At 34.7% G+C, this 26,256-nt stretch overlaps 1 protein-coding gene across 1 annotated transcript in view; it reads left to right on the plus strand.

Annotated features, from left to right (window-relative positions):
* Positions 1-23,925: 23,925 nt before the first annotated feature.
* Positions 23,926-26,256, plus strand: part of LOC117122007 (homeobox protein SIX6-like) — a 5,428-nt gene continuing 3,097 nt past the window's right edge. The window contains exon 1 of the mRNA XM_033267482.1: positions 23,926-24,702. Coding sequence (XP_033123373.1) covers positions 24,038-24,702 — 665 coding nt within the window. The 5' untranslated portion in view covers positions 23,926-24,037. The remainder of the gene's footprint in view (positions 24,703-26,256) is intronic.

The following is a 26,256-nucleotide window of genomic DNA, read 5'->3' on the forward strand; positions in this document are numbered from 1 at the left end:
TAAAAAAAAAAAAAACCTGATACGATAACTAACAAGCTGGCGGTTTGAAGAAAAATATTCCAGTTTGCCCTACAATAAATTACCGTGTGGTTTTGGCGCATGTTTCAAGTTCATTGTCAAGATATGTACTTGGCCTATTTCGCGCTAAAATTGTGGAAGTCAGGCTCCGGAGGAAAACAACTTTTTGATATGTTGTAGAACTGATTTTTCTAAGACAGAAAAAAGGTCGTTTGATGAAAAACTGAGGAACGGTTAATGAGATACAAATTTTGAATATTTAAAAACTGAGGGAAAGGGGGTAAATGTTGTATTGCTATTACAATCTTTGTATAGGCCTATTTTTATATAGGCCTCTTTTATGTTGTGTAATATAATTATCAATTAATTTCGTACAACTTTGCATTAACATAATTTTTGAAAAATCCAATGGAATCTACTAACATGACCATGGTTCAAATGGTAGAGTAACAGAAATGTAATCGAATGTCTTGGGTTCGACTTCCTATTGGGTCATTTTATCAAAAAGCTATTTATTCTTTAATGTCATGTAATTGTATAGATTTTTGTAAGTTTGGAGATTGTCTATGCCTGTTCATTTTCAATTTTTTAAGCATAAAATTAAAGCAAACAATTTGATAAGCCAATTTATAGGCAATAAAATAAACCTGGCAAGTCCATAATAGAATCAGCATACGGTCAGTCAATACCCTATAATGAATTAGTAAAGAACATGCACTGTCACCGCAAACTAACACGTGCTTAGAGATGAAGTAAATTTGGAAAAAAGCAAATTCATCGAAGGAATATTTACAGAAAACCACCAATAAGGATTAGGCCTAATTAACTGACAAGAAGGGGTTATGTTGGATGACAAGTCCGAAAAGCAGATTTGTACCGGCGTCTCGAAAAGACCTAGAGGCGCGTGAAACCACTTGTGATGAGGAATTATTTGCAGATGTCTTATTAATATTAGTATGACCATTGACACTATGCTTGTTAAGTTTATCGTTCTTGAACGTTTTCTAGGTTTTTTGTTTCCTCTAATAATAGGAGATTGGCAACTGGGGGAAATCTCCTCTTCATATGATTGGTGAATCGTTCGTGTTGGATAGGCGTTGAAGTAAGCTGCTGGTATAGTAGAAATGGCATAAACACACTGGAAAATGCGCGCGTTTACAGTGACAAATATGGTTGCAAGTTGTCGTAAATTAATGACTTTACGGTGAGGAAAAATGCTAAATATAGGCCAGAAGACAGCGGAAAATTTATTAAATGGATCTTCTTCACCAGGGGTACAATTGTGTAGGCCTATACAGAAAGAGACAACTTGATAAAAGAAATTATATAGGATAACACTAACGGCAACATTAATAATAGAAATACTATAAAAATAATAATAGTATTGCAACATCATCGTCAACAACATCAGTAACAATAAATACCTAGTGAAAATATAGTAATTTACTTCTTTTGTTTCGTCAAACGGAACAGCACAACCTTTTGACACCAATTTGAGTTTTCTTGTAATAATATTTGCCTTGTTATTTTCCTTGAAATTTGTTCTGTTTTTTGTTTTGCTCTTTTGTAATGTAATACATTAATAAAATGAACATTCAAGAAAGTTACATACATCAGTGGCAGAGCAACGCAGTTACGTTAAAAATATTAAGCATTAAAGAGGAAAAACGGACAACAACAATGTAGGCCTACTTGTAGCTTTTGTCATTTTATAAGCGTTGATGGTGAAGGGAACTTTGGATAAACTATTGGTGGATCCATGATTACATGTGATTGTTTGCAACCGAACTGGAATCCAGGGTTGTGTAGGATACAATCAATGCGCCGGTCTATTAACATTTCTTATTACTCACATTGGGCCTATTAAACATTCCATTTTGCAAAAACGTGAAACTGCTAAATTTATGTTTTCTCTTATGATGGGCAGTTGTGGAACAGAGTTCATCGTGAAAGAGATTGAACTTTTAGCTGGCTAAAAATTGCATTTACGGTAAATCATTAAAAACTCTCCTCGTGGCTGACGTCCCCCGGCTTCGGAAATGCAGACCGGTGTCATGTCACCACGAACGGCTAGTCTTAAGATCCCCCACGAGGATTCAATTCGCAGTCCGGTAGAACATGTGTCTTGTGTGGGCGTCCGATTGGTCAGCATCCTTCTCATGTGATAATGACTCATTCTATGCAAAATGGCTGCCGCGATATTATTTTCTCTATGTACATCTATAGGCCTAGTTTTTCTATTTCAACAGGTTGAAAAACAATTAGGGTGTCTGTCCGTTTGTATTATGTTCGGCTGCGGTCTGATGGACAATAAATATAGTTACTACATCAACATGTGAATACAGCGATTCAATACAATAAAAGCAAGTGCTCTACAATTGTAAATACATTGACAATTTGTGTGTGTGCGTGTGTGTGTGTGTGTGTGTTGATGACCAATGGTCATTTATTCAACAATCAACTGCATAAGTATGGTACATCTCCACTTATACCATGTTCATCTTCTTTACAATTCTAAGCATACTGAAAACTCTACTTACTTTTCTAAATAATATAAGTAACATTTTCTATTTTTATAATCATTTCTAAACAATAATTCATAATACAAATATATTACACACAACTTTCTGAGAGTTAATTAGTTTTCAATCATCAATTTTTTGTAGTGTATATTATAAATCATTGTAAAAGTAACAGTGACAATCTTTAGACAAAAGATTTTTTTAAATTTTTTTCATATAATTCAATTCTGCTAAGAATATTGGCAGAATTGGTCTTACTAATTTTCTTTTACACTTTCTGCTATCTATCTATGTTTTCATAACAAAATTAGGCTTCTGTATCATTTACTACATGCGAGAACACTTTGAAAACATGTGTGTGTAATATTGTATGATAGTACATACTGCACATAGAGGTAATTTACTTACATTACAAAAATATGTCATGCATTAAGGACTAGTGCTTTAATCGGATTTGAATTTCCAACAAAGCCTCAATGTTACAGTTGGTTAGGCCGCCTGCATAGACAGCAGAGGGTCCCGAGTTCGAATCCTGATTGGATCAGACTATTCCTCTTATTTAACGTTTAATATTTATTTATATGTGTACATGTAAAGTTATACAAGCAACAAGAGCTTTCTATTACCATATTTGATAATAAACAATTTTTAAAAATTAACTAAACAATAGGATAAAAAAAAAATTAAATAAAAAGTAATAACAAACAGTATTGTTGACCTGGTCCTCAACAATCATCGCCGATCAACGTAAGAGGGCGCTGGTGACGTGTACGGCAAGGGCGACTCGATCCTAGGTTGAGGCCGAGGAGCGACATGTCATTGATAGGGAGTTTGAAACATAGGACAGTAGAGTACCAAGAGGACAACTTCGGTACCAAAACATTTCCCCCTTAATAATAATGATTAATGATAATGGTGTCTCCTAAATAGGGGAACCCCTATTCTCGGCAAAAACGTGAAAGTGTCCTCTTTAGTTTTTAGCACGTACGTATGGCGAAGATTCTATAAATTGACTTAAAAACAAGTTACAATATAAACACATTTTTTAATGCAAATAATACACATTTATAAAATAATAATACTTTATAATTTATATAGCGCGTATTGCGCAGTACCTTATGTGCTTTACATCAAATTACAAAACAAAAATTATGAAATAAAATAAACATAAGTCAATGATTTAACAGAAACAACATTTATGTTTGCTTCGTGATAATATCGCAAATAGTGGACAATAGTGATGATGAAACATTATTTCTCGCTCGGAGATTGACAAATTACGTTGAAGGCTAAAAGATAACTTCAGATTGACTTCGGGTAAACAATATATAGGACTACGCTTATGTATCAACTAAAGTGGGACGGAAAGGTATAGAAAACGATATTATACAAGATGTAAATGAAAGGGAAAATAGAGAAAGAATATGGTGTGCGTCAATGAATAATTAGTCTATAAAGGTTGGTACCTGTACTTAAATCCTAACCCACAAAACCATGTTTTGAAATTGTCGCGTGGTGGCGCTAACAAGGTTTTCAAGAGATCTTGGCCGTTTCATCTGTCTGAACCCGATATTGAGACCTATGTACTTTTGTATAATACGTCCAGTATGCGGTTTAAATGAAAGAAACATTATTATAACCAAACATGATGAGGAATGCACAATAGGCCTAGAGCTATGCCTCCTCAATGACAACTTTAAAGGAAAAGGAGGAAATTATAGGACGTGTAGGCCTACCGTATACCATCATCTACACGTGGCTTATAATACATCTTTCTAGTTAATACAGGGATATTGAAAGCCGTAATCAAAATTCAAATAAGTAAACATTATCCACTGCATGTTATTCTAACTACATTGAACAAGTTGATCTTGTTCATATACTAACAAGTTTAATTGTAGTCTTAATTTTTTTTCTTTTCTTTTTTCGATAGGCCTCAGGTGAAATTCTAGAGAAACGCTCATTGTCTAGTACACAGGGGGGTTAAGTGTGGCCCACGGGATGGTAATATTGTTGCGGACTGCAAAAATAAATAAAATCCCTGTGTGAACCAACCATATTTTAATAGAAATCTCTGGTTTTGTAAGGGCCCGACACCGATCATCTGTAAAAAATTAATATGAGAAATGAGCATAAAGCGATATAAAAAATCAGTGCATAGATTGTTTGGACACATACTGGAAACATTAAAGTTTGGGTGCGGCCCTCAGTCAAAAATTTAATTTCGGTTTAGCCCTCCGACCTACTGTGATGCCCACCACTGTTCTAGTATGTGAATATTATAGGACAGCATAAAATAAACTCAGAAGCCATCGTGATTCTATAGTGTATTTATTATTATTATTTATTTTTATCTTAATACAAATTAGGAGGAGGGATGCGATCTCACTGTCTGCACCCCCTGCATCTGCGCCAGATCATCATTCATTGTCATCAGCATCATCATCACCGTCATAATCATTATCAATGTCATCTCCATCATCATAATATTGATTATCATCATCATCATCATCATCATCATAATCTTCCTCAACATTATCATCGTCATCATATTTATCCTTATTTTTTGTATTACAAATTACTTAGGCCTATCACATTACATTGTATCAGGCGGTATTGTGTACTGTTTTAATGCCTGATGTAAGTACATTACTAATATAGCGCCCTCGTGCTATAGGCTGATTCATACAAATGGAATAGACAGAACTCAAAAGTTTTAATTTATTCTACATTGATTTGAAGAATAATCATAATTGTTTAATTTTTATCATTTAATTGTCAATTCCAATAATGAGTAAATTTAAGATATATATTTTCATGAATGCTAAGCTTGTTTTTACTAATACTTTATAATATTACCCTACAATGTAAGCTTATCAGAGGTAGACAATGTACCGTACCTTATGTAAGCAAACCCAAATCAATATGAACCAGGATTTCACAAAAAAAGAATATCATGATTCGAACCCAAAACCATGAAAAACATCTTACTACCAAACTACAACTCCACCGTAAACAATAGCTAACGAATGAGAAGACAATTGTAGTTTACAAACAAGCAATGAATCTGGTATCTAATATTAGACTCATTGGTTCATTATTAAGCTATTGTTCACAGTGAAGCGTTAAAGCAAAGAAACTCTCGAATAGAAAACAAGTCTTAGCACATCCAAGTAGAAAACAAACCAACAATATCAAGATGGGATTAATGATGATTATACATATTTCAGTATTGTTAACCAGGACAACCAAAGGCTAATGAACAAACGATATTCTAGGTCTATTGTTTAACTATAGATAATTTACAAAAACAAGAATCGGCCTTTAATCATGTTATTGTAATCAAGCAACACTGTAGCTTTCAAAATGTCAAGGAAATGAGAACAGGAAGACCACACATAAAGAATAAAAATAAACTATCAATATTACTATGGGCCTAATGATGATATAAAAAAAAACACATCAGCTCTTGTTTTTATTATTAATATTCAGAACAATCAAATTATGTACGTAATACAAATGTTTATTTATTTTAACTCTGCTAACTCATATTGTATTTGTATTCTGTTTTGACTTGCTTTGTGAACGCACCAATTTTTATTTTTATGTGTGTATTACATGGAATTTTGAAATGAAATAAAAAAAAAAAACATTGTCAAACTGATGAGCATAATTATTTCAATAATACTAACATGAATAAATGATGGTAATACTAATGATTATAGTAATAGAAAGGATGAAGGTGATGACACAAAAATGATAGTTAAGATTTAGGGTAATGTATTATTGATTTGCTTTTGTTAACGTACCAAATTTTTTTGAGTGTCGCGGTTTCGAAGGTGTATGTTCGAATAAATAAATATGTTTAATTAGCATAATTAAATACAAATCATGCATAGAAGGATTTGGCACTTCATGCGCGCCTATTCCGTCCATGCCTCGGATCATTATTGAAACAATAATAATTGCGAATTGTGTGTGCATTTTGCCTACTGGGAACCTGTCCAGATCCTTAATTTGTCTTACCTTTTGCGTTACAGTGAATTATTTATTTATTTATTTAATCTATTTATTTATATATTTAATTTTATTATTATTATTTTTTTTTTGGTTCATCTTCGTTAGTATATATTTCTCAACCAACAACAAATTAACACCACGTAAACTATAGTTTACGTGGTGTACCACAAACATTATATTGTTTATTATTGTGTTTATCGAATTTAGGATCTTCATTGTATACTGTACTTATTAATTTTACATTGGTTTTAATTTTTACTGTATTGTCTTGTCGCACCACTACTTAGTGTGTGCCACTGTTCCAAAAGTGAGTACCGTACCTAACAAATTTGAATCTGAATCCGACCCCCGTAGTTATACGGGTGGTGGTGTCCAAAAAAAACCGGATCTCGATGATTTCGTTACAAGAACAAAGCGAGATGCAACAGACATAACCACTCATTAGTGGCTCTTGAGAACTATTTGTAGCAAACCATTCAAACATAAATGCTTTTTATCTACTTACAACATCGATGAGTGGCTTAAAGCCGTATAGTGTAGGCCTACTAATAGATACTAAACTGTGGCAGAAAAAAATAATTTTAAAAAATAAGTCTAATTAATAATGGGATTAGATTTATTCGGTGTAAACACCAAGAATAACCCACGGAAGTCCGAAGAGACTTATTTCCAGAGGGGACCTTCTGGTGGTGATTGGGCAGTACACTGGGAGACAATCCACTACTCTTTTCCTGAGAGTGTACTGCGTATCTTTAACGTGCGCTTGGGCCATATTTGCACCAGGGACCAACGGGTTAAACGTCTCATCCGAAAGATGGTGTGCAAATAAAACTTGCATTTTTGCCCTCCGACTGAAATACAAGGTGAGCAGTGATGGGAATTGAACCGGAGACCAAGGGATCTCCACGGTTCAGCGCACACTAGTAGTCGATTGAAACGCTGATATACTTAAAAAATACTTTATCATATAGGCCTATGGGAAAAAAAATTCGAGATAAATGAATCAGGTGGGGTGTGCTGTTTCACTCCTAATTAACAGTTATTTTGAACATGGTAGGCCTATTAGGATTATGATATTTAAAATGATTATGATTTTTAGCATTTTACTATTAGGCCTACATAATATCATTATTATTTTATTAGGCCTATATCATTATTAATATTTTCATTATTATGACCTTGCTCTTAAATAATAAAAATAAATGATTTTTAAATAAATACAACTCATCGAATTCAATTTCAATTGTTTATTTTATTCGCTTCATGAGCCATCACTGTCGTACATATTACAGTACAATTATAATAGCGGCACTTATAAAAGCGATAGAATGGGTGTTGAGGGTAGTAAGGTTAATGTTCAGGGGGAATGTTTTATAAAAAATAAGTATCCTTTTGAAAAATAATTATAATGCTGGCGTGAGGCACCCCTTGCACCCCCATCCTACGCTTATGCAGTGCAGTAGGTTGAAAAACCACAATTCGTCTGGAGAAAAAAAATGTAGGCCTATATGTATTTTTTACATATTAGTAAGACTCAAAAATCGATTAAATAAGCATTTGAAACCCCTAAATCACAGGCGGGCGAAGTGCTGCCCACTGGCCGCATGCGGCCCGACAGTGACGTTTTTTGCGGCCCGCGAAGATGAATTAAAAACCCTATGTGTGCGGCCCGCCAAGCAACATTAACTAGAAAACACCTTGTTTCTTACGGCCCGACACCGATCATATGTAAAAAAATAACACTAAAACTGAAAATAAAGTGGTGTAAAAGCAGTACTTAGAGGTTTTTGGAAGCTTACTGGAAACATCAAAGTTTGGGTGCGGTCCTCAGTGTTAAATTAAAAATTCACTTTGGCCCTCCGACCGATTTGTATGTCCACCCTTGCCCTAAATTCTCATATTTTTCTGGGGCTTCCCCCTCCAATATTGGACAAGATATTTTGAGAGACGCCCGACCAAGCCCGCTTTTTCGTCGGGGACACCGCCCTCCTCTGTCAGGGCGGACCACCTCTTCCCGTCGGGCAAATCCCGGTGCCACTACTCTCATAGAGGTTTATACTTCAATATTTGAACAAAAATGCAACGTTGCAAGAGCCACATAAATGTCTAAAGCGCCCTCAAACCGTTTAATTATCAACCAATTTGAGAAAATAATACACATATACGACCTTACATTAGTTTTTGTAACTGTTCTTTCTCTTTTGTGTTAAATTACTCTGCCTCTCATACAGTGTGTAATCCTCAATGGCGATATGATCTGTAGAAATTATACACACAATTACTACTGACACTCGAAAACATCTTGAATAGACGGCATAATCATAGTGTAGATGTTGTATATAAATTAAAAATTCACTTTGGCCCTCCGACCGATTTGTATGTCCACCCTTGCCCTAAATTCTCATATTTTTCTGGGGCTTCCCCCTCCAATATTGGACAAGATATTTTGAGAGACGCCCGACCAAGCCCGCTTTTTCGTCGGGGACACCGCCCTCCTCTGTCAGGGCGGACCACCTCTTCCCGTCGGGCAAATCCCGGTGCCACCACTGTCATAGAGGTTTATACTTCAATATTTGAACAAAAATGCAACGTTGCAAGAGCCACATAAATGTCTAAAGCGCCCTCAAACCGTTTAATTATCAACCAATTTGAGAAAATAATACACATATACGACCTTACATTAGTTTTTGTAACTGTTCTTTCTCTTTTGTGTTAAATTACTCTGCCTCTCATACAGTGTGTAATCCTCAATGGCGATATGATCTGTAGAAATTATACACACAATTACTACTGACACTCGAAAACATCTTGAATAGACGGCATAATCATAGTGTAGATGTTGTATAGTTTCTGAAGAGGTTTAGCCGTCTTTAGAGATGTTACATTAGAGGTTGTTTGGGATGCGTTTACAATTGCCAAGACTGATATCAGCTGTTGAGATACGAGATTCTATATTGCGACCTTGTGGTGAATACGGACTTAATTGATTGGGACGCTGTCAACGACATCGCTACACCGCAGAAACATTGTACGAACAATTAGCGAACAAGCCTTCATCTTCTTATTGATATCGGTTCTTATGTAGGCCTGGCTACCTGAAATATAGGTCTACTTATTAACCATATACAGTACACAGACGTAATTAAATAACATTTCATGATGTAGGCCTTCAAATTGTTTATTGATTTTTTTAGAATAATATTTTCTGCTAATAAAGCCTGTCGACATATCGAATGAGTTCGAGATTGTGAATGATATCAATCATTGTGATAAAGAAATCTCGGCTTAACGAATTCTGAATGTTATCAACAATAAAAACATGTATATAAAATAGTAACAAATCTATTAATAAGCAATGGTGTATATTCGAATTTTGATAAACGGCTTTAGTACTGCTTACAGGCCTAACTTCATAGAATTAGACTTTGACTATAGAAACTGTACAAAACTATTTAGGCCTACATCTATCAAGTCTTTTTTAACAACCCAATTTTATGGGTGCTATACTACATACGCATTATGAATGGAATGGAAATATGCCTTTGGCTTTCTTGTGGCACTCTGGATAATACCTACTACTGTACTAATTTAGTAATTATATTTTCAATGGCGGATCCAGGAATTGGAAATGGAGGAGGCCCAGGGAGGAGGCTTTATCGTCCACCCACCATAGCCCCACCACGGTTGAGGCTGAGAGGCAAGACAATTATGATTATGGCATCTCTAGATAGCCGGAAATGGCACTTTCAAACTTAAATTTGAATTTTTCTACATTTTTTTATTTTTAAAAAATTTAGGAAACGAGGACCGGCTGGTACCGTACCCCACCTCTCTTTGAATCCGGAAAATATTTAATTTAAAAAAAAATTAAAAAAAAAACAGTCAGAAGACGTGTACAATAATTTTTAAATTTGTTTTGAATTCTTTCTAAGGCAAGGAGGCGTAACAGACAAGGAATGTTATTTATCTGACATATTTTCATTAAGTTGAAGTCAAAATTCACTTTGAGATGTTGAAGTTTTAAAATGTCTTATGTTAAAGTCAAAAGTCACGTTGAGATGAAGTTTTAAAATGCCTTCTGCAGACCACATAATAGGAATACCTTACAAACAATTAACCACTCCTCGTTAAAGTTTATTCGTTTATATTTGTTTATTCCTATCCCCGTGGATATCTTGTCGTTAATGATACAGCCATACAGTTTAACCTGGTTGAATAGTTACTGACAAAAATACCCTCAGCTTCGAATAAATTACAATTAACATACAGTATAATCCTTTTTGTTTAAAAAATCCATTATTGAGATATAGTAATAAACTATTAATCTTGCAGATAGAGCACCGTATAACGGCTTAAATGACATCACATCCTACACTACGCCTGAGGCGTTTATTTTTTCCTAATATAAACGCCCATTAAATGACTGTAAACAAAACTAATGAAAGCAAAATCATTCTCAACATATGCTATTAATGTTCTACTCCAGTAGAATTATATATATTTGAACCTTTAGACGGTAATTTAGCTTTGTAGTTCCACATTTACAGTGAACTTCTCATCTTTGATTCCTAAATTGTAATTTATACTTTATTTATATTGTGCACTTTATTACGATTTTAATAAATGTTACTCTAAATAGAAAAATTGAATACTGTATAGGCCTACCAAAGTTCAAATATCATGTGAGTATGCATTGCGAATTACAAAGTACCTTGAGAAAAGACGTAACTTAGTATGAAAAATCCAAGGATTTTATACCTTTTGGCCTAATCCCAGTTGAAAGAGTTATAGGCCTATCCCAAAAATAATCGAAATGCATTGGGTTCGAAACCCGATGCGGGCACGTTTTCTTTTCTTAATATTATAGGCCTAATCATTCCATCATCGCCATTTACCTATTCAAATTATCTCAATTTATATTTTTATTTTATTTAGGCCTAACAATGTATAGGCCTATAACTACCCTTGTTTTAAATATAGGCCTATTGTTATTATATTTTGTTTATTGTGGAATCACACCTAAAACAGCGCTTGTCTTGTGCACTGTTTAATCGACTGTTCAATACTACGGTACCGTATAAAAATGCAAAATGTTATAAGTTTGAACGACGCGTTGCGTAAATCTCTTTAAAATGTACTATGTAGGCCTATGAAAAGTTTGAACAACATTCGCGTTGCGTAAATCTCTTTAAAATGCACTATGTATATTATGTCTAAAGTCACTAAAGCGCGTAATGCTTAAACGCGAGACTGATAAACACATTGAAAGAACTAGTAGTACGGCATCCAGTGAAGCCAGGAGTTAAACACGATTAGGGAAGGTGTATAAACAACATCTTCAGGCAACGTAATGCCTCTGGCCTAATTAACTACAATGATGAAACTATATAAGAAAAATGTCTCCATGCTCCAATAAATTTCAGTCACGTATACAGATGGGATGTGTGCGTATGCACCCCACCCCACCCCCCCCCAGGAACGCCCACATTATTAAGGCAGACAATAATGTACTGAATATATATATATATATATATATATATGTATATATATATATATATATAGGCCTATATATATATATGTATATATAATTTTCTCTAATAAAATTTAAAAGAAATCTCAAATATATACGGTACAATATGCTGAAATTGATCATAAAGCCTTCAAAAGCCTTACAATTACCAAATGTGCGATTCAACCGGCTCTGACCCTTGACCCAACTGATAATTGTAGGTGACCCTATAATCCAGTTAGACTATATTTGCATACCCAGTACCCTCACCCCACCCCCAATGGAAATCTTGGATACGGCCTTGAAAACTACCATTTTCAATCCAATTGTATTGTAATATTACAGTAAAATTATTCATCTTAAACAGTTGGTTAATCGCATTATATTGTTGCAAATTTGTTTCAAATTCTCTGTTCCCAGTCAACGCTAAATTTCTGCACAGATATGATGCGAACATGTTGAACATGGTGCATCCGTCAGCCGTTTGACCGCGACCAGTGCAAGAGGAGCACAAACAGCGTATGGACACATACGGAGGCAACATGAAACTAAACGGTTACCCACCGTTACCAAATGAGACGTGAAGATGAAATTAAAAGCGATTTCGAAGGAAAATAAACAGCGCTGTTCCTGTAATTTTCTGGTCTGCAGTATCTTCTCGTATTCGCCGCCACTAATGTATCGCCAATTAAATTGTGATCGGTTTACGTTTTATCTAATTTTCTTCCAGTTGTTCTTATTCTTTTGTTTGTTTTGTTGCTGTTCTTGTAGTAACACAGCATTATTTAATCAGGCTAACCTTACACATCATAGTTCTGGTTCACAAACGGGTCTGTAGGACGGGAGACTAATACCGGACAATTTCGAAAATATTTTTAACGAATTAATTGTCCAAATGAACGTGTAGAATGTTTTCTCCATAATATTTTCGCATAAAGCGTCTTGAGTTCCCTCTCAGAGCGGGTTAAAGACTGGGTCCATGGTTAAAAGATTGGATGGTAATACGTTATAGGCCTATTTAAAGGATTTCGAGTACAGTAGGCCTACATACATAGGCCAATATTTCAAATTTCCACAAGAAATGCACCAACAAATATGCGCTAGGGTGAGGGAGTACGTATGTACCGGTACTCTTCTAAAAAAAAATGGGTACTCTTTTATAAAATGGGGGAATAATGATCACTGAATGAATACCAACAATCATTTTATTAGGATTTGTACTCTTTCGGGGAGGGGTAAATGAAAAGGATGGACCCTAGGCCTGTGTTTTTTACTCTCCTGAAAATGATGGGATAATGGATGACTTCTGACGATCTGTGGTATTCTCCAATCACTTTTTGCGAAAGTACTGTGTTCATAAGTCGATTCAATCCAATCTTTACAGTACATTTCAACATAATTTTTAATACGACTTATTTATTATGTATTTTATACCCCAGGAAAGGTTTATCTCTTGTACAGGATTACCTTGACAGTGCATAGCCTAGGTCTTACGCTTACGTTATTAAAGAGGATACACAGCGTTGCTTTCTAAATTAACGTTACGTGGTCTAAATTGTGACCAAATAGACGACTATATTAGGCCAATCTTCATCATTAATTGAATTAGTTAAACTGAATTGCTCTCCAAGTGACCAATCTATCCAACTATCCAACACAGACTATCGATTTCAACACATTAGCCACTAAGTGTATTTGTAATTTAAAGTAGGCCTATGGTTTAAATACCGGTACGCCGAGTCATTTCATATCAATGATATATTATTAGGCCCACAAACATATCCAGGTAACGACGTCATCAAAATTGTGTTTTATGCATTCCGTGCAAAAGCATATATGTTATCGATTTAGGCCTATTATTAGGCCTACTTTGAATTGCAAAATTATCGAAGATTCAATTGTTAGGCCGACATTCGGTCCATTTTCAGAATCAACCACTGTAGTCATGGAGCAAGTGTATCCATGTTATTCTGCAAATATAATTTTATAGGGGTGATGTTTTGTTCTACCTGACGTGTTATCGTACCGAATACTCAGTACGTCCCCAAATACTTGCGAACAAAATTTCGCAAGTGGTTCGGGTGGTAATCAAAAACACAACATCCAAATAACTAGCCTGGCGCAATAAAAACCACTAGACTACCGAGCTTGCGCTTAGTGACTGTGTTGAATCCGATTCCCAAGTAGCAGTGGGTACTGCAAATGATATTTAAATGCAATATCGAAATAAATATAATTTTGCCAAAAATAGACCTATGTATAAGTCCAAGTTTTTGTTAGATAATAGATAGACGTAGAAACATTTCGAAAACCTCATAATTTGAATATAGTATTACGGTATATTATAGACTTATGTAGGTTAGGGCCTATGAACCTATTGGATATATCAAGGAGTATAGGTCTATATAAAATCATATTTTCATATTATATAAAGTCTATATTTACATACAATATAATAATTAGGCCTAATCATTAATAAGTCTAGTCTGACATAGCCATATCACAACGTATTAAAAGGGTTTTTATGCCCTTGAATTCTACACAACATAAGAAAAGACAAAGAAAAAAAATACGGCGATCAAGCTTCGATAACTTAATTGAATATAAAAATACATTGTATACCGTAAAACATCGAATTGAAGCCCAGTGGGCTTAATCTCAAGATGGAGCCCATCTCGAATTGAAGTCCCCTCTTTAGTTTACAAAATTAGCCTCGAAAAGAATCCCATTTCGAAAAGAAGCCTATGGTTTCAAGATAGCGTAGGTTTCTTTTCGAGATAGTACAGTATACACCGTACATAAATTCCAAAAATAAATAAATAAATAAATAAAAAACAAGCTTGGTTTATACAGTAGCGTGAGTGATTTAATGTAAGTTAAATACACTCCATAATACATAGGCCTATTGATGTTACAGTAACCGTACTTATTGTTTTATAGTACGGTACAAATTCGCATTCATTTTGAAAGGGAACCCCCTTCTTTACTTTGCAAAAGTAGCCTCGAAAAGAAGCCCAGGGCTACAATTCGAGGTTTTAAAGTATTATATCTGTGGTCCTTAATTTTTGTTAGAATAGCTTTAGAATATTGAATGAAATATTGGAGATAAATTGTCTCAAATGATAAATAGCGACTGTGCTCATTTTAAAGCCAGCTCCGGAAGGAAAAAAATAATATGTTGTACAACTGATTTTTCTAAAGCAGGGGTGTTTGACGTAAAACTCTAAAATGGTTATTATAATGAGACAAAATTTTTTAAATATTTAAAAACTGAAGAAATGAGCCTTCCAGAGATTATTATAATTATTATTAAGTAGGTCTACTGTCCCGTGCTCACTTTCGTAGGAAAAACACCCCCAATCGGATTGAAAGTCGTCTTGAAGACTTAGTACCACATTGGCCTAATCAGGGAGTTGCCACATGACGAACTCCCTGACATAATTACGTCGTCTGCATACCTGCGTATAATTTCGTCTGTCTTCTAATGAGAGTATTGCCTTTGGGCTTACATATATTTGTGGGTTTATTTCCGCCATAAACAGTACAATCCATACTTCCTGTGACACAGGTTGAACAAAATTAATCCTCCATTTCACCACCCATTCATCTATTAATCCATCCACCCATTCGTCCGTCCGACCATTCACCCATTCACCAATCCATCCGTTTATCCAACCGTCCGTCGTCCGTCCATTTGTTCGTTCATTCTTTCCTTCATGATAACTCATTCAATTATGCATTCGACCATCTATCTATACTATACATATACTGTATCCTTCTATCCATTCATCCATGGTACATCCAACTCTCCATCCATCCATCCATCCACCCATCCATCCATTCATATATCCATCCATTCATCCTTCCATCAATTTTTCCATTCGTCCATTCATCGATCCAATGATTCATCCATCAATATGGATGTCTATCTATCAATATATTGATTGATTGATTGATTAATTGATTGATTGATTGATTCATTCATTCATTCATTCATACATTCGTTGGTTCGTTGGTTCGTTCGTTCATTTATTCATTCATTCATGATCGATCACTCATTCATTTATGCATTCGGTTGACCATCCATACATCTATCTATGCATAGGCCTACCGTAAAACATCGAATTGAAGCCCTGGGCTTCTTTATTCTTTTTTTTTTTTTTTTTTTTTTTTTTTTTTTTTTTTTTTTTTTTTTTTTTTTGATGGCCTGTTTTTTAATATGGGCTTCTATTCGAGGCTACTTTTGCACAGTAAAGAGAGGGGGCTTCTTTTCAAAATGAATGATGTAAATTTTGTGAATTTGTACTATAAAACAATAAATAAGGGCACTGTAACATCAATCTATATCATGAGTGTATTTAACTGCTATTAAATCACCTAAACTACTACAGTATATAAACCAAGCTCCAAGCTTGTGTTTAATTTATTTTGTTCTATCTCAAAAAGAAGCCTATGCTATCTTGAAAAGAAGCCCATGGGCCTCATTTCGAGATGGGCTTCTTTTCGATGCTAATTTTGCAAACTAAAGAGGGGGCTTTAATTCGAGATGGGATTCATCTCCAGATTAAGCCCACTGGACTTAAATTCCAGGTTTTACGGTACTATATATTATTCCATCCATTCATCCATGATACATCGATCCAAATATTCGTCGATCCAACCATCCTTCCATCTATCCCCCATCTTTCCATCCATCTATCCATCCGTCTTTCCATCCATTTATCTATACATCGATCCAATGATCCATCTATCCATAGGCCTATATATACACCTATCGTACCTATCAATATATTCATTCATCGATCTATCCATCCATTGATCCATCCACCTATTAAACCTACTGTCCGATCGTTCGTTCGTTGATTCATTTATTTATTCATCCAACTATGTATTTGATCATCCATCCATCTATCCATCATTCCATTCATCCATTCATTCATCCATACATCGATTCATCGATCCACTCATCGCGTCACTAATTACCGGCAAGTCATCATGTCTTTACTAAAGCTGCGAGCTGCCATGACGCAATCGGGAAGGCACCCCGATTCGTCTGCAACGCAATCGGCAAAGTTGAACTATGTTCAACCTTCCCGACAACTGTTGGCGGTCGATATGGTGAGCGATTCTGGAAACCGAGCTTTAGCAGCCACTTACAGTTCCTCTCGCGCGCGCGGTTCAACATAGATCGTCTGTTCAGAAACAGGCGTTTTTAATAACCGTTTGATCATGGTTTTATCGATCGGAAAATGTAGCATTGATTTGTGAGAGGATTCCAATTACTGTGAGCTCACTTGCGCATCAGAAATGTCATATCTCGTGAATTAACTCCTGCATAATAGTTGCATTGATTTTAGGATGAACTACGGAAAGAGTCACTTGATTACCAGTAAAATATAAACGCGTGCTAGGCATGGGCCTAACTTAGCAATTCTTAAGTTTAGGCATTAAAGATTGCCTCGCGATACGTTAGGACGTCTTGCTTAAAGTTCAATACCAAGTCGTCAAACAAATATATTTAAATAAATATAGAAAATAATTTAATCATCTATCTATTAATTTATTCAACGGTTATTCAATTGCATGTTTTAGAATACAAAATTCAGGTCTTTGTATTAGTGAACCTTTGGAGGTAGATAGCTGTGTTAGTTCCACTAACATACTGACAAACTGAACATGATTATGGTGGTACAGTATACATAATAGTATGAAATAGACATTGTAAGCTGTTTATAAGGTATAACTATAGTATAGTATTATCAAGTGCTTTTATAATATAGTATAGTACTATATATTACAGTACTATATTATATAGCACTATATCCTACTATATACTATAGGCTATAATATACTAGAGTATGGTAGAATGGTTTGATCTAATTCCATGGATATAATAGGCCTAGATCATAACAGTGGACTTCAGGTAAGATAGAAATCAACTACCTTAACTGTAAATTAGGAATTTGCCTTATGTCACAGTATGATATAAACCATACACATTGATATGTCTAGGCCTATTATAATTACGCACTTAACCGGTAGTCCTAGCGATACCATCTAATCATAGAGGTATAATCTAATTGAGATTATGTGAGCGTTACAATTGGTGTGTTTATTTATTATCGTTAGAGTTATAGACAAGCATTAATACAGGATTATAAGTCTATCTAAAAAATTGATGGTGTCTAAGCAAATCATGTCAAGACTCAATCGGTATGATACGACAGGTTGTCAATCATTCAGATTGTGGATTAATAACCGATAAGATAGAATCCTTCTAAGCCATTATAAGGAAGGATGGCGAGTTAATAAAGTAAGCGAATAGTAAGCGGAACCCCTATCGTTCATCAACGACCGAACTATTCGCGTTATGGTATTGACTTAATTTTCTGAGCTCGTAATTGAAACAATTTCACAGCAAAGTGATTTTCAGACAGACGGAATTTTAGTAATACTGTACAGGGTACATGGGCCATTCCTCTGGAGTTGTATGAAATTGTAATTAGGATTTTATTGATGATTGGCGTTGTCAATGTTGACGCCGTATCTGCATGGACAAGCAGGTCCATTGACGGACCGAAACAACTCTACGCCCGAATCCTTTCGAAGTTAGTCAAGTTTGAGATTGAATAAAATATGCCAAATTAAGCGGAAGGTATCATGAACTCAAGTGGAGTAGCAAACATCGCATAATAATAATATTCTTCTCGGCTCCATAGCCTACTGAAATGTACACACAAAACAATGTAAGTCTTACCAACACGTGTAAACAAGCAAATTACAATCGAACTACACGATTTAATACAAAGCCCTTTTATCAAAATGTAATTGTATTTCCCGAAATATAGTTCACACTCATTATTATCTTTGTTGCTCGAGATACCACGACTAGTTAGTTAAGGATATATAAGTTATGATAAATGAAAATAATTTCAGTTTAAACTGTTAATTAGTCATCGCGATTACATGAAATCTCACACTTTCCATACACTGGCGTCGGATTGGATTTCATAAATGTCGATCAAATCACTAACGCAAAAGATTCAATTTTCAATTAAAATCGAATCATACACACTCCGCAATTAGCTGTTTTAAGATTACCGCTGCAAGAGAACCCTGTCTACCTTACGCAACATTATTGTCCTAAGTTATGGTTGACGAGAACTCTTGTTCTGAAACCGTTTCTTTCTGGTTCCACTCGGTTATTCTTTTCTGAAACAACTTTCACCAGCTGTCGTTGGAATAGTGTCTAACCATGGATGCACAACCCGTGATTGTAACTCGATCTAACTATTGTATCAGGATCCATACACTGGAGCTTTTAATACTTAAGAGGTTTATTATTATTTGTATTGTACTAAATAAATAATCAGTTTAATAATTGCTTAAAAGAAAAAAAAAACCGATTTTATTTTTTAAATTATTGTTTAATAATAAATTGTATCCGTGTGTACCTCATGAATTCAACTTGAGAATCACCCCATGATAGAGTCGGAACTTGTTCCATTTTAGGATTTTTTTTAAACCGAACGCACTTATAATCGTAATAATTAACACTGTTATATAAATTTGAACTTAATGTACGATAATTAAAATAAGTGATTGGCTTTGATTTTCACATTAAATGAATGCTGTTACTATTATTTCTTAATTTATCCAGCCTTACTCCCTTGAACGTAACATTGACTTTATCTGTATTGTAGATTATTTAATAAATAAAGAGGCACGTATATTTCTTCCCTTCATTTACTCTACATAAACGTTGCTAAAAGAAAAATCCTACTTATTGAAAGTTAATGACATACCATATTTATTCGAATAAACGCCGAGTGCGTTAATTGTTGAGGGGCGTTTATTCGAGGGAGGCGTTTATTCGATGGAGCCGTTCATTTTTTGGGGTGTAAAATGGATACGTATATGCTCATTAAACGACCCTTAATTTCACTGTAAATATGGAACTAAAATACATAATTATCTTCAAAATGTATTATTGCGTGATCATGAAGACTTATTGATTCCACCTAGGCTATAAAAAGTGTCATTCTACTTGAGTAGAAAATTATTAGAATGTGTTGAGAATGATACGGCTTGCATTAAATATGTTTACAATCATTTAGGGGGGCGTATCAGGGGTGCCTGACGTGGGATCCAAGGTCCCCGACAGGGGTGCCGATGCCCCCGACAAGGGGAAATATTTCCCAGACGAGAGCAAACTGGGCGTGATCGAGCGTCGCTTAAAATGTTTAGAAGCGCTCCAGGGGGGCGAAACCTCGGAAAATTTTTGCCAATTTAGGCTTTCAATGTAGAAAATTCATATAACTTTTTTTTCTCCACGACGGGGGTGGGGGAAGCCCTCCCTGATGGGGCCCTTCCCCATCCTTGCTGGTGCCACCCCTGGGGAGTATATTCGAGGAAAAATAAACCCCTCGCGGCTTTTATTCGAGGGCAGTTTTTCCAAATGAGGTGCTACAGGAAGCGTTTATTCAAAGCAGGGAGTTTATTCGAATAAATACGGTATTTGATCCGTTCAAATGAATAATTCAGGGGGTGTCTTTTTTTTAGGCTTCAACTCAGACATTAGGAATGATATTATTGCTATACTGTACAGGAATCCGCACGATCATCATCCTCCATGATCAGATTGTCCATTAACAAGTGTATTTTGCACACCGCCACCATGCGGCCATCATCCTTTGATATTGGCGTGGGTCAACGTAAATTTTGGAGTTGACACAGTAATTTAAAAATAATCATCGACTGATATGCTTTATTGGTATATTTTTTATTAATGAAAATATTTGAAACAAGAAATCAATATTATGAAAATATCGTTACGTAAATTATACAATACCAAAAATAAAAAGAGAAAACAAATATGGTTCTAGAAACCACAATGGTTACGTCAATTTCAATATAAATAAGTAAAATATAGTAATACGTTGTGAATTGACTATTATTAGCTGAATAAAAAATATAATTAGGATTGTTTTAATGACATTATGTCCGCTAAATAAAATGCACTGTTTATTATTAATTCACAGTTTCGTTTCTTGTAAAATAAGTCTAGGCCAAAAATACATCTATATCACGGTAATGTTTTTTTTAAATTTTTTTAAGTGAAGCGGAATGACAAAAACACTTAGTGTTTATGATTTAGGCCTCTGTGCTATACCGGTACTTCAGTGCACACCTCCCCTCTTTTAGTCAAATTTGAATCCCTCTGCATTTTCGGTAATTTTAATAACACACACTTGTAGGGGAATATTGGGCGTGTCTACAATCGCTGACTTGCATATCCTAATCCTTATTTGTACACATGCACTCACTATTAAATAATTTTAGTGAACCGTGATAGAACTAAATACGAATAATTATATTCAACATAAAAAAATTGATAAAATATAATACAATAGTACAATGACAATAATAAACAAATGCCAATTTTGCGTTTTTCATTTATATAGCTTGAAGTGATCCGTCGAATATTAGGAGTTTATATTTTTCTTTCTCATTGAAGTGCAAAGTTTGCTGCAAATGTGAGACGAACGAAGAATTGAAAAATACCTAATAGCCTATAATAATATTTCGATAGTCGACTTCCTGTATAGGCATGTGATAGGCCTATATTTGTATACATACCCAAGCTATTGCTTTCACTCAGATTCGCACTATAATGAGTACACCATTCGCCATGGAAATGTTCGTTAAAGAAATAGATATATATCAGTGATGGGAAAATAATGCGGGTAATCTGGTCCCCCTTTTCCGATTCAGAGTGATGTAAAGTGCACCTAACGATTCAACATAATAAGTGATAAAAGACGTCTATTGTTAAAATGATTTACTATTACGCATTTCCTGTGTATGTTATCTATCGCGTGTTATTATCTCTCGGATTAATTTGTATGCTTAGGGGCTGATTATAAACGCAATAAACTGACGTTTACAACGATGTAACGATCTGTATCGTTATAATAGAATGCATAGAAATCCATTATTTTAGAAAAATAGGCCCGATTATTTTGACCTTATCCTTAGGAACGATTACTTATTCACGATTTTGATTTTTTTTTAATTTAAAGATGTATTGTCCCATGAAAAATAGCAAAAAATCATAAAAATGATTTTTGAAATTAACTTGCTCGTTTCGAATTAACATAAAGATTATCAACTTTAATATAGAAATTAGTATATTTAAAAAAATGTTTACTTGTCTGTCATTGGAAGTGTTTTATTATGTTTATAATCATTATCCAGTATAAAAATCATGGTAGGCCTACACATTTTTATTTTTTTAGATTCAATAATTTCTATGCTCAAGTTAATAATTTGTATGGTATCTGCAAAATGAAAAAGTCAATTTCAAAATTCTTTTTTATGTATTTTTTTTTTTGTCATTTTGCAGGGGACAATACATCTTTAAACATATTTGTTTTCTTATAATTTCTTCTTTTTCGGTCAGAAATATCTGACTTATAAGCCAAAAAATTACTTAACATAGGCATATTGATAAATATTCACAAATTAGTAGCAGTAGGCCTCTGAATGATATATGTCAAATTATAACGCCAACGGTATCATGGGCCTAAACATATATTATATTGACTAGGCCAATATTCGGCCGAAAAAAAAATTTAATAATAAAATTGTGGAGGCAACTGATTTACTATTTTGTACATGTGTGGCGAAACAGCACTATATATTTTTTTTTCTCTTTTTGTTATTTACAATAATACCACAATAGTATTTACAGCAGAAAAAAAAAAGATTTCTCTCTCTAAAAAAAGGACCATACCATAATATTTTTAAACTTTCATGCTTTAACAATATTTAAGACTTTGTGTAAAAAATATTAACAAAAACAAACGTATTTTTTTATTTCTATATTTTATGACAAACGTTAACCGAAAACAAATCACTAATTGTATAATTAATTATATATTCTCATAAAATATAGGCGTGCCAATATAACGTTTAATTACCGTATAGCATTACCACAAGATGCTGTATAGGCCATTAGTAAATTATCTATTTATTGAACCATGATTTATGTATTATTATCATTTATTATCATTATTACTACTATTATTATTGTTAGTAATAAAATTATTATTAGGCTACTATTATTATTATTGATAGTAGTATTATTATTACTGTTATTATTATTATTATTATTATTATTATTATTATTATTATTATTATTATTATTATTATCCTTATTATTGAAGATGAACAGCAAATAAGTAGCCGTTAGCCTAGCCGTTGAAGCCTAGCTAGACCATTTTGGCATAATATTTTTAAAATAAGTGATTGCGCTCGATAAAATGCCAACTCGTGTCCACTATGGCACTTTTCCTCATGCAGACTTATGTATTAACGAGCGCTGACGTATCATTCATCATACCACGAAGCTCCTATCATAGTTTGATGCTTCTTAATAATTACTTGACCGTATTCACTTTTATCACATTGTTTTAAGTTAATATTGAGAGAGAAAATGGCTTATATTTGTTACGGAGGCTTATTATCGACCAATGCTGTTAATTACACCAACTTGAGAAAGTAAGATCGTTTTAGGTTTTTAGAATTCGTTAAAGACCATCGACTGAAAGTGAAAAGCCTCGGAACTATATTTATAGTATCTCTTTTTTCTCTCCTTAAACGACAACAGAGGCGCTTTTTTATTCTACACTATTCATCGTAATTGGACCTGTTAGTCTGCCAACCCATGCACTCGGTCTTTTGTTCATTAATCGCCTGATTGGCAGAAGTGACGTTGATTGACGTGGTTGCCAAGGAAACGATATAACAAATTACCTCTAAGCCAATCGAAGCCCATTTAGGCAACTAATGCAGTGAATGATCGGAGCGATAATATGGGTTGTGTCATAGGCCTACCTGATAAAAACTGACACTTCTTCACTAGATCAGCCACACCCCGGTGTTAAGAGGGAATGAGGATTTCGGAATGAGACTTTACCACGATAACCTGCCTGCGCCACTTACTCAGCCCGTGAGCTTAAGTAACTACCTCACGACCGCAGCCCCGATGATGTTCCCTATGCCTGCCTTTCCTACACTGAGCTTCTCGCCGAGCCAGATAGCCAGTGTTTGTGAGACATTGGAAGAAAGTGGGGACATAGAGAGACTTGCACGATTTTTGTGGTCCTTACCGGTTGCGCCAAGTACATGCGAAGCGCTAAGTAAACATGAAAGTGTCCTACGAGCCAGGGCCGTCGTGTCCTTTCATCAGGGCAACTTCAGAGAACTTTATCATATTTTAGAGAATCACAGATTCACGAAAGAATCGCACGCAAAATTACAAGCAATGTGGTTAGAAGCGCATTATCAAGAAGCAGAAAAACTCAGGGGTAGACCATTAGGACCGGTTGACAAATACCGAGTGCGAAAGAAGTTCCCGCTCCCTCGCACCATCTGGGACGGGGAGCAGAAAACGCACTGCTTCAAGGAGCGAACGCGAAGTTTACTCAGAGAATGGTACCTACAAGACCCTTACCCAAACCCTACAAAAAAGAGAGAATTAGCACATGCAACTGGACTCACGCCGACGCAAGTAGGAAACTGGTTCAAGAACAGGAGGCAGCGAGATCGAGCAGCAGCAGCAAAAAATAGGTAAGCAATCCTTAGGCCCAGGAGGCTTAGCTCTTGCTCAGGGAGCATTGTCAACACCCAGAGTCGTTTTCTGAGGAACTTAGGTCGGTTAACTCTAGGTTACCTAAACATGTTGGATTTTGTTGTTTAGCCCCCTTGCTCCAGGCTACGGCCTTGTGTATTTTCGCATTGTATTTAAAACTTGTCAGGTCGTTTTATATAGTATCAATGACTTTTGCGTTTAAAATACTTGTTATTTCCTCTAATAATTACAAAACCACAAGTGAAATAAAAACACTATCTCGTTCGATCCACGAACAATAAATCCCTACTGGTTAAACACAATAAATTTGGAATAGTTTTTGCTAAATAAATAAGAAAGCCTACAAAGTTTTTCCGAGGTATTTCGCCTGATTGACTTAATTATATCCACACACTCGCTCCTTATCCCAAATTCTAGTTTCCTTACGAAGGAAATGAATATTGTCATTAAGGCTACGAGAACTAGGCCTATATTCCAATAATTGAAAACTGTCCTTTCTAATAACTGGCGTACACTACATAAGCCGTGGTGACATAAAAAGCGCATTAGAAAATTAATTCATCAGGACTATTACAGGATTATAAACATTGACTAAGTTACAGGCCTAAACGCTCGAACACGGTACTATTATTTCCGACGGTAATGTAAAGAGAGTCCTAACTAGATTTAGGGAAATGTAATCACTCTCTCCTTTTAGCAATCTGCCTTTGGGCATGTCGGCTGCTTCAACCTTATTAACTCTCATATATTTTTATACTCTTTATTTCATTTGGCCTTATCATAATTAATATGTTATCAATCAGTGTCATACAATATTGTTGTTTTTGTTTGTGAAGGTCTATACTTGCAAAATTGAATTATTGTAAAAACTGGCAATTTGTCCACATTAAATGTTTAAAATATATTTTTATCAGACACCTTATTGATAAAGTATGACCGACGAAAATAATAGACCTTTATAAATGTAATGTCTTCCTAAGTAATAACTACGGTATACAATGTAAGCAGCATTATTCGTTGGTTTTTTTCTCCTAAAAAAAAAAGGCATGTGTTGAAAGATGGATCAAATTCGCTTCTCGAGTGTTAGCCGTTTAATAACTGTACATGTTTATTTAAAATAAGCCTATAGATAGGATACAGGCCTGTGTTTAGTAAGCTATTTTTTTTTCAAAGTAAAAGAGACAACCCTAGAATACAAGACAAAGTAGACAAAATTTAGAAAAGATAGACATGGTAATAACCAGAAAAATAATACGCTGTTTTATAAAATAATGACACTAATATAGTCCTACGTTATGAGGAACATAAAACTAAAACTTAAATTTATTAGTAATTATAGCCTACAGATTTATACAATGTATATATACACATAGTTTATTGTTTTAACAAATTTATATTGTAATAATAACAATAATACAGGAACTTGTACCGCGCCTTTTTCCAAGGGATACAAGGGATATTGTATATAGGCCTAAGTCTACAGGTTAAGGGCCTAGCGCCCGATGATTGAGGAACAGACTGCAGTGCAATAA

The sequence above is a fragment of the Anneissia japonica genome, unplaced genomic scaffold, assembly GCF_011630105.1.
Source record: "Anneissia japonica isolate Jap-2015-1 unplaced genomic scaffold, ASM1163010v1 scaffold1208_len1460985_cov181, whole genome shotgun sequence".
In the NCBI taxonomy this organism is placed as follows: domain Eukaryota; kingdom Metazoa; phylum Echinodermata; class Crinoidea; order Comatulida; family Comatulidae; genus Anneissia; species Anneissia japonica.